Here is a 10,892-nt window from a genome sequence, read left to right as displayed (position 1 = left end):
AACAGGGAAGAAATTTCCATCATCACCCAAAGAAAATTAATTCCCCTCCACAACACTAAGACGATTTTGTTTAGGTAAAAATAAAATAAAAAGTGACTGCACCGAGTCTCGCAGAAAAAATTAATAAGAATATCCTGGGAAAAAATCAGCGTTCAATTATATCATGGATGCTCAGGATAATTCAAGAATTGTAGCTGATAGCACTTCGGCTGAATCTACACTAGCAATGCTAGTGCCCATCTCAAACAGCAGAGCAGCTGTAATGGCTTGAGCCCTACATAGACAGAGCTCGGATATCCCCAATATAACAAACACAGGCTTCTTATGACAGCAGTAAAAATGTTCAAGTCTGTGCATAAAATACTTACAGCATTTTAAGCACTGGGTATGACTGCACAGATCAGTTAACAGGTACTAAGTTGGATAATGCAGATCCAACTACTGAACAAAATATCTTACTACAGTATGTAGTAACATGGGGTTTCCTTGATTCCTGTTATAACAGTAGCCAGTAAATCCTACTAGCGGAAAAATCTCTTGGTTAACAACCATCTAACTAAAGCTTAAGCAACTCCTAGACCATTTGTTAATATGGGGGCAAAGAGAGTCATGAACATTTTAGAAATCTCCAAGGAGCTCTCTGCCTCTGTAATGTAAACATCTGTTTTCCCAGGTAGACTACACTGCATCTGAAGCCACAGGAACTGCAGCAGGCTTACAGGGAGATCCCTAGACTCTCAATTTTAAGAAGGAAAAATAATGCCAAATAAGCTACAGCCCAGACATTAAAAAATATGGATGTTTAAAGGCTTGCATGTTAGGTTTTCAAATTGGCAATGTTAGTCTGCAAAAACGAAGGAACCTTTCAAGTTTATTAAATTTATTTTTATTAGATAAGAGGATTTTAAATAAGCTTCTGTTTTAAAAATAATTCTTCAACATTCAAGTCCACAATCCTGTAGTAGCTAAGATTTCAACAGGGCAAAAAATTAGCCCCATCTAAACCAAAGCAAAATATTTAACACTAGGTAACTGATTCTATCCCAAAGATACTTAAATCTGTACAAGTCAGTAATATTTTGCTGAATGGAAGACAACGCCTTATTGGAATTTATGCTGTCACCACAAGAGAGGGACGTGCACAGCTGGCATAGGTGAGGCAACGCTGCAGTGTGCACCTTTAAAGTGGATGCATGGAGCAAGAAAGAACATTTAACCTGACTGAGATCTTAAAGATAAAAATGTAACTGAAACAATAACGGGAAAGCCAACAACAAGGGGTGCAAGAATAATATATTACAGCTGTTAAGCTTAGTGCTTTCCTGAAAGGAAAAAGAATTGCAATAAAAACAAACTGTATTTTATGGTCTTAACAATGAAGCAGCATTTTTCTTCTCCAAATCTCAATTTTATTGGCCTCAGAGGGTTCTGTGTTCCTAAAGATTAGGCTTCCCATGGGAAATTAAAAAAAAAGCAAAATATTAGTTCCCTTTTCATGAAGTCATTCTTCTGAGCAAGTTTCCTCAGCAGCTTTGCATGGCACAGCTTGTGAAACTGCCTTGCAGCTCTTCCCACTCGAGAGTTTTAAAAAATAACTTTGAATTCCAGCAAGACAAAACAGGAATTACTGCAAGCCGGGTTTCCTTCACATGTACCACAACTGATCTTTCTGCTTAATCCAAAAAGCAAAACAAAAACATTCTACCTTAGATTGATCGCCAAGTGGCAGAAACATCTAAAAAAAGTATAAAAACTTCCAAGCCCTGCCAGCACAGGCAGATTTTGATTCTTATTCCTGATTAGAGATTTTGTAACTGAGATGTTTTGCGTTAGAACAATATACAGTAGCTAGACTTTCAAAGGTTTGGAACTACATTATACATTTTAGCAAGTTAAACCGTTTGTGCTGACCTCTTCCCAAAGGCCAAAAATAATTAAGACCGAATTGTTTACTTGTTTCTTAACCACTCCCACCCAGGCAGAAGTATGGATGCCAACTTCTGTTTTTATAGTGAGGCAACACATGCATTTAATAATGTAGTATACTTCTGCATGAATCAAGTTTGTTCTGTGAGATTTGTTTGTTAAAACGACATACCACTATAAAAAGCAGAGAACAAAGAAATTCTGGATTGTCTCTATTCCTTACGCTTTTTGCGTATTTTAGGGATCTTTCCACTGTAAAAACAGATGCCCTGGGAGTGTACACTTTTACAAAAAATGTGTACACGTGACTATTAATTGCAACAAAATATATGAGCTGTAAGAATACTACTAGTCAGCGAGTTCCAAGGCATGATTTATAAGGATTGCTTTCAAAAAGGCACTTCATTACAGGATACATTGGACGGCTTTTGAGGAGTTAAAACTAAACAGCGTCATCAAAATGACCAAAAAGCAAGATTTAACCAAAGTTTTTTGTAGAATAATAATCTTGCAGCTCCAATTCAAGAGCAGGAACTCATGAAAATTCAATTGTTCCCCGAATTGTGACTTGTACCAACCCAGCCATTTTTAAAGAAGATGGGAAGATCTGCTGGTGTAATCTGATGAAGGACCATGGACTTTCACAGGATTTTCCTAATTTATATGCATGGAGGACCTGGACGTACATTAGAAATACTGTGCATCTTGGCTAAGGGTGTTTATCCACTTTCAGCCTTAAATTTTATTTTTATTTAGCATGAGAGCTGTGCTGAGCCACTTTTCTGATGCCTGAGCATTAAACCTACTCTTCTCTTCAGTCTCTCTCTCTCCTTCAGCGTCAGAGTGTCAGCCTTGGCAATCACAGGTACAATGTTGACTTTTCCATGAAGAGCTTTCATGAACTCGACATCTAAAGGCTTCAGCCTACGAACAGAAAAGCACAATTATACTAAATCTAAGGTACTACTGAATTAAACAGACAGGTTAGTGGCACACATCAGTGATTACTGCACTAACAATGAAGAAAGATACCTTGAATTAAGGGCTACCGTGTAAATACTCTGTGCAATAAAATTAAATTACTTGGAGCACTCCTTTATTGGGTTGCTCGTTTAAGAGCTGAATTGTAATCAAGCTTTCATCTACATTCTACTAATTGTTGTGCTGCTGGGCAATAAACAATTTAATATCTACCCCTCTACAACAATATAAAAATCCTACTGGAATGAGGACAAAGTAAAAGGCAGTTATTAATCCAAAGACTTTTTTAATTGTGTTGGCTGACTGACAATTTAGGAGGTAACCCCATCAAAATGAAGGTTAGTTTCCAATTCAAGGAAATTACCAAACTCATGCTTCAGACAAAACGCTGTAAAATACAAATTGACTTTCTTACCCATGTCCAAAAGGAGATATGAAGTAAAAACAGCAGTGGACTCTGTTGTCTATGATGTGGCGCCTGTTCAGACCACTTTCATCATGAAGGTATCTTTCAAATTGATTGTCAATGTACTGGATGATTGTTCTGAAGCTGTGATATGAAACAGAGGCATTTTAAATATGTTGGGGGGGGGAGGTTCTATTTAATAATTTCTGATAAAAAAGGAAAAAAGAAAAGGAGGAATATGAGATCCAATTACATTTTTCACAAAGAAAATTCAGTTTCCAAATAGTCTATCTGCCGCTGACAATAAGAACAATAAAATAAAGATGAAAACTGTACAGCGTGCAATATGCAGTCTCCCCCATAATGTCTAATCATGTCCGGCACAACTTTAAATTAACTTCTTTTGGGTAAAAAGTTCAACTGCAAGTTCAGAGAAACGAACTCAATGGTGAGACAACACAAAGACAGGAACATAGGGTTTAAGATTTTTGTTTTTTCTTAAACCAGCTGACAAATGACATATCCAGGATATCCTCTTGATTTACAGTTTGACAACTCTGACCTCAAAACCAGGGTTACCTACAAAAATTCTGATATTTTAGTCTATTTGAATACAGTCTAAATATATTTGAAAGCCATGTGCTAAAACATCAAGTGATTTATTAAGCTATTTTTTGCTACATACAGAACCTTCTTTTGTTGGCAAAGAAAAATCATTGTACTTAGTACACAGCAATTTCACATACGCACTGAAAGGAAGTAATGAAATATAAAGTTATGTTGCAGGCAAGCACTGATACACACATATACACTGGTTACTAAAAGGAGAAAATGAAAGGGTTGGGTTTTTTTTAAATACCAAAAAGATTTGTTTTTCTAGCACCCTAAAGCTTAGTAGAGGTATCACAAAACAAGACTCTTTCCTTCTCTGGAGTGTTTACAATGTAAATAATGAAGGAGGGGGAAAAGGCAAGGGAACCTACAGAATACATATGCAAGAGTAGGCAGATATCTGTGCACTATATGCTCATCTTAAAAAACTTACTATTACCTTTTTCTCTGCTGAAATAAAAATTACAATACCATCACAGTGGTACTCTCTTCAATTTCTCGATAACCAAGACCAGTGCTACAGAAGTGCGAGTCATCTGGGTGTTTGTCTTAAACAGGAACAGCATTAAAAAGATCATAACAAATATCCAGGTATGAAGTCGGAAGATGACGTCTAGCCTTAGGTCTGGAAATATCATCATGACGCCATCTAATATTAGGGCCTGAGTCAGAATCCCGAGGACAGATTTCCCATTAAGGGAGTTTCCTCTCTCTCTGCTCCATCATGGTTTTACACACATGGAAATGGAATTATGCGGAAAGTTTATGCTTTTCAGTTTCATACAGATCCATTTAGCCTGCCATGCAACAGGCATTTCTTCCATGCATTACAGACATTTCTTATTATTTTTTACATTACAAATCTAAGTATTTTACTTAAGTGAAGCAGAAGAATAGCCTATCAAAATTTTTTTTAAAAATACAAGGACTTTGGATGACACAGAAGAAGCTGGTATATTCAAAGAGCATCCACCTGCAAAACTATACTTCCTTCATATCAAACAGTATTAATAACTGAATTAACATGAATGTCTGTTTGGTGCATCTTTAGTATCATGATAATTATAAGCCTTATGATGATAAAGACACTGGAAAGCAGACAAAAGGTCTTTAAAATAAGTTTGAAAAGTTCTTGCAAACCTTTATTGTCTTAGTAAAACTCGTTTAAAAAAGCAGCAGCTGCAGCACATATATGTTGAAAAAAGGCTAGACAGTAGGAAGAAAGGACTAAACACGGATATTGGTTGTATGGTATGTTATATTTTACCTGACTCCTGAATTCTTTTCACACATGAAAGGTGAGAATCACCCACCTCCCTTTTGATAGGCCCACTTGATCTTCCACTAAAACCAGCTGCTTTTCTTCTGCTACTTATTTTTCTACTACCCCTGGGAATTTCTTTCACCCCCTCCGACAACTGTTCTTTATTATTCTGTACCTAACTCGTTCTGGTCAGACCTGCTGAAGAATGTCTTGCACTGGAAAGCTTGTCTAACTCTATCCCAACTACACAGTTGGACCAATACAAGGTATCACCCTAAGAAATCCTTTCTTTCCTAAAAAATCTTACGTTCTTGTTGATCTCCAGACAGCTTATTTATGATGGTGAAAGGTAATGAGACTGAAGAGACATGAATACAGGTTTCCCTCGCCTTATGCGGGTTCTGTATATGCAAGTTTGCTCTTATGTAACAACCCTTTTTATAATCAAAATTTGTTATAGGCAAAGTAAATTCACTCTCATGCAATTGGCATAGGTGCCCCCCCCCCAAGCAGGTAAGTCTGTGGGGAGAGGGGCCCCCTCACCCCAGCCCCTGCTGCAGCTGCTCTGGGAGCAGCCGACGCCAGCTGCCTGGAGCCGCTGGGCTACACCGTGCCCCAAACCCTGCCGGGGCGTCACACTCACCCCAGCTCCTGGGCTTTCGTGCCATGCTGCATGCAGGTAGTGCTGGCTACTCCCAGGTCTGCTGCAGCAGGAGCTGGGGTGAGTGGGGACAAGAGGAGCCCCAGGGGGCTCGGGGCACAGTGCAGTCCAGCGACTGCAGGCAGCTGGCGTCAGGTGCTCCTGGGGCTGCTGCAGCAGGGGCTGGGGTAAGTGAGGAGAAGCGGAGGCCCAGGGCTGCAGCAGGGAACGAAGTGGAGGGAACTGTCAGTGGGTGCAGGGTGCGGGACAGGGGAGCACAGCTCTTGCTGCTATGTGCACCCCGGGAGGCAGCGAGCTGGGGGGCTGCTCTGGGCTCTTCCTGGGGGGCGTGTGCCCCCAGATCTGCACATGGGATGAGAGTAGGCTGCTGCTGCAGGCTGGGGCCCATGACAGCACCAGACTCTTCCCAGTGCTTGGCAGTGGCGCTGGAAGAGCCGGGGGGGAGGGGGCGGCTACAGCAAGTTTTGGGGTGGCAGCAGCTCCCCCTCCCAGCACTGCTGCCCACCCTGAGCACCAGGAAGAGCCCAGTGCCACCTGCTCTTGCCCCACACACAGATCTGGGGGCACACAACCCCCGGGAAGAGCCCAGCACAGCCCCCCAGCCTCCCAGGGTGCACATTGCAGCAAGAGCAAAACACCCAAGTCCCACACCCCGCACCCACTGACAGTTCCCTCCACTTTGCTCCTTGCTGCAACTCTGGAAGCAGCTGATGGGCTGCACCACACCCATCCCCCGGCCCTTCCCCTAGTCCAAGCCTTCCTCCCTCCCTCCTTCACTGCCATGAGAACATATCCCTATTTCTTACATTGTAAACTGGGTTCCCTTTATGCGAACTCTATTTATGCGCAGTTTTCTGGGAATGCATGCACTGCATAAATTGAGAGAAACCTGTATTAGAACAGAAACCAAGTACAAACAGTGGAAAAAGCAACACACACAAATCTGTCTGGCAACATAATTAGTTTACGTGCAGCTTTCTAGTACTAACTGCTATAGTTTTTCCTATAAATGTAGCGCTAGTGTCCCGTACCTTCTGACTTCCGGGAAACACCTGGCTTTACCCCCCAGGGCTATCGTTACTTAGAAGACAGCATATCCTGTACTATACAGCAAACAACGCGACCATTTCACTTAAATAGTTCATTGGGGAAAAATGACAAATATTCCCAAGCTGCCAAAAAACACAGATCCAACCTAACAAAAGCCAGGAATAACAAAAAGTAATAGTTATCAGTAACTGAGTGTTGTATTTAAGAGTATTCTGTCACACTGCAGCAAAGATAAAACAAAAAATACATGGACAGTATCTAACAACCAAATTTGTTAGCGGTAAAGTTGTCAGGAGTCCCTTTCATGACTGCTTCCTGCAACAAAGGGTGTATTTAGTAAGTGTGAAAACTGCAGAGCACTCTTCTAGGTACAAAAATCTCAGTGTAAAATCCTTGCCCTCACTTCACACTGAAGACATAAGAGTTGCACACAAAACTGATATTTAAGGAATGCTAGCACTACAAAGCTGGCTCTCTTAAATCTGGCATCTGTTAACTTTCAACTGCCTGTCACTTCCTAGGTTTTTGGGGTTTTTTTTTTTAAAGCTAGCTAAAAGCTAACTACTTCACAATAGCATATGGACAATACATGGATCAACAGCAGGGTTGGCACTTTTACACATCCATCATTCAAGCAAGTGCTGCTGCTGGTTGCAGTAATAAGCTGCAATATCCCATGCAGACCGGCAACTAGAGAGGGTGGAATAAATATATTGCCAGCAAATTCAACAAACATTTGTTGGCTACAGAAAAGGAAATCCATAACTCAGATTGGAACCCATCTCTAGTAGTCACAGACTTTTCTCCTCTTCTAGCTCTTCTTCCCTAGGTCATCTCCCTTTCTCTCCTCTTGGGCTCCTCATCCAAATCCTTACCTCCCTTCCCCTCACCAGTATCTTTTACCCCGACTCTTATTTTCTGTTCCCCTGCAAGACAGTGGAGTTTTTCAGAAACTTATGATCTGGCCATCTGGGGGCTTTTTTCACTGAACTGTAACAGCAAAGATCCCTAACATGCAGATAACATTCTTCCTGAATTTTGAGTCCCTGATTGAAAACATATAAGCACCCAGACTTCAAGTCAAAGGTGGTTAATTAAAAGGAAAAAAATCCAAATATTTTCCGACGAGCTTGTCCAGATGATCCTTTCTTCAGAGACTTTTAATATTTAAGATGAATGCAAACATCTGACCTGGAACAATAGTTAGGGGGCTGGGGTAAATGACTTGAGAGGCCAAGGGAACTAGGCTTATTTAGTCTGGAGAAGAAACGACTGAGGAGGTATTTAAAATAGCAGCCTTCAACTACCTGAAGGGGGGCTCCAAAGGGGATGATGGAGCTAAACTGTTCTCAGTGGTGGCAGATGACAGAACAAGGAGCAATGGTCTCAAGCTGCAGAAAGGGAAGTTTAGGTTAGATATTAGGAAAAACTCTCTCATTAGGAGGGAGTAAAACACTGGAACAGGTTACCCAGAGAAGTTGTAGAATCTCCATCCTTGGAGGTTTTTAAGACCCGGCCAGACAAAGCCTTGGCTGGGATGATCTAGTTGGGGATGATCCTGCTTTGAGCAGGGGGTTGGATTAGATGACCTCCTGAGGTCCCTTCCAACCCTAGCTTTCTAGGATTCTATGGTTTCAGAGCAAAAGGTCAAAGTTATCATCAACTGATAACAGGTCCTTTTAAAAGAAATGATAAGCAATGCTGCTGGTACCACCTAAAATGATTTACAAAAAGTAGTATCAGTCACTACAACCATTGCAAATGGAAAAGGAAGCTGTATAGATAATTACAAGACAAACTGATGATAAAAATTAAGGTAAGTGAGACAGACAGACAATACCCATCTCTTCTTATAGATGTTTAAAATGCTCTCTGTAATACATTATTGTGTAAATTCCAGAAACAGCTTTATAAAAGGGAAAGAATACATCCTCCCTAATTTACTGCCTCCCCTCCCACACCAAAGCTGCTGTCCTTTCTTGGTCAAAGGCCATTGCTGACAACCTTCTCCCAACTCATACAAATTGTTATTGCTCCTTTCAGGATGGCAAGCCAGTCAATGAACAGGACAGAAAACAAAAAAGCAGGTACATAGGATGCCTATGCGGAAAGTATTCAAAGACTGTTAAAGAGTTAGCATTAGCCTTTTGGAAGTGGTTTCCTGACATTTTGCTACCTTTTACCACCTTCCATGCAAACATATAATTTACTGTGGGTATAGTGTTATAATACCATCAGAAAAAAAATGACAGTTACTTATGCTAATTCAGAAGCAAGTGTTTTCACAAACCTAATTCCAGACCAGCACCATCTGCTGGTAATTCCTTACAGCAGCAAATTGTACTTCAGGAAGAAGCAATGAGGATAAGCAGTGAGAGAAAGTAAGCAAGTTAAAAGCTTGTACTCAGTGCTAGTAGCAGTCAATGGGAGGTACTGCTGTCATAGGCTATCCCCTTTGGATAAGAAAGGTAATTCACTTCTCTGCTACCCCTCTCCACAGCTGCCTTGGACCCCTCTACACATGCAGGTAAAGGTACAATGGGATCTAATGCACAGTCCACAGAATCACACACGCATAGCAGGAGCCGTGATTGTGGGATCATGCATTAGATCCCATTGCACCTTTCTGTTGATGTAGGGGGAGCCCAGTCCCAGGTTTCCCCAGCACTGGCAAGAAGCAAGCTCCCATAGCTAGAAGATGCAGCTGCTGCAATCTCCCAGTTTCAAAGGTGCATGAAACCCCTAGGGATGGGAAATCACAGCCATGCCCCGCAACTGTCAGGACCAGGCTGGGTCCCAGTACCAGGAGACCCACAGCTGGGACCCAGCACCTGCAGCTGTGGTACTCCCTGCCCTGGCAGCTACAGGGCGCTGCCAGGACCTAGGGTCCGCAGCTGCAGGACTTCCAGCCCCAGCTGGGCATGGTGGACCCCTGCAGTTGGGAGCTCAGTCAGGTGACATGGCTCCCAACCACAGGGGAGACCCTGCTACACAAGCAAATTACAGCTGGGTACCAACCAGCTATAAAGTTACACCTCAAAAACGTGCAACTTGGTAGCTGGTTGGACCTTTTTATGGATATTGGTACTCTGCATGTGTAACTAGTATCAGTTAATTGTGCAATTAACCAGCTAATTGCACAATACCTTAGCAAAAGCTCTGTAAAAGCCAGGAGACACTGTGTTGTAATCACCTTTACTGTTACACACCAACCTTTATGGACAGGAATAATGTGTGCACTACACTGTATAATGCATATTGCTTTCCTGCGTTTTGTGCACTATCATTTGTAGTCCTTTTCAAATTTTTAAAAAATAAAATCTATGGTCTCTAATATAGACTGAAGGAAAGGGGGACAGGAGGAGAAGAAACTAGAAGTATGTGTTGCACTATGTTGAAGGAAAATGGTTTGGTTTCTATTGTGTACTTCAAACTGTTCTGAGAACTAGTACCAAAAGCCTAGTACAGAATTCTCTGCTATGTTATTCAGACATGTCTGAATCACCATGGAACCACCTTGCTTGGCAAGCCTCTCCAGAAGGGGGAAAACACGTAGGCCTCTAAGAAATATCTTTACAGAATAAACAAAGGGCATTATAACACAATCAACAGGAAGATGATCTTAATGTAACACAATATGCTGGCTTAGGAGGTTTTAACTGCAACGGAAGTCACCAGTACTGAAAATGAGCAAGAGCATACTGCAGTCCAGAAGGATACCTTACGGTTAATCTGATGTCACAATTAATTTTAATTAGCTTAACATCACTGGGTGAATGTAACGAAGCTGAAAACACTATTCCCACTATGCTTTCAACTTTTCAACCAATGTATTCCACATTAATTTCAGAAAGATTGTAAAAGAAGTTAACTGCCTCCACGTTATAGTCATCTTGCAAAGCACTGCATAGAAAGAAAGGAAAACAAAATACAGCAACCAACTGTATTCTTCATTACAGTCTAAATTTTGTTCAATGAAAATACAATGCAAG

General features: G+C 41.2%; 1 protein-coding gene across 4 annotated transcripts in view; it reads right to left on the bottom strand.

Annotated features, from left to right (window-relative positions):
- Positions 1 to 10,892, bottom strand: part of LOC102369897 (septin-2) — a 62,324-nt gene that overhangs the window by 29,229 nt on the left and 22,203 nt on the right. For all 4 annotated transcript variants that reach the window (XM_006021533.3, XM_006021532.3, XM_006021534.3 and 1 more), the window contains 2 exons: positions 3,323 to 3,457; positions 2,733 to 2,850 (listed from right to left, as the gene is read on the bottom strand). In XM_006021533.3, coding sequence (XP_006021595.1) covers positions 2,733 to 2,850; positions 3,323 to 3,457 — 253 coding nt within the window. The remainder of the gene's footprint in view (positions 1 to 2,732; positions 2,851 to 3,322; positions 3,458 to 10,892) is intronic.

Source organism: Alligator sinensis, unplaced genomic scaffold (assembly GCF_000455745.1).
Source record: "Alligator sinensis unplaced genomic scaffold, ASM45574v1 scaffold570_1, whole genome shotgun sequence".
In the NCBI taxonomy this organism is placed as follows: Eukaryota; Metazoa; Chordata; order Crocodylia; family Alligatoridae; genus Alligator; species Alligator sinensis.
The sequence above is the reverse complement of the archived record's forward strand: the minus strand, read 5'-3'. Positions and strand labels throughout refer to the sequence as shown.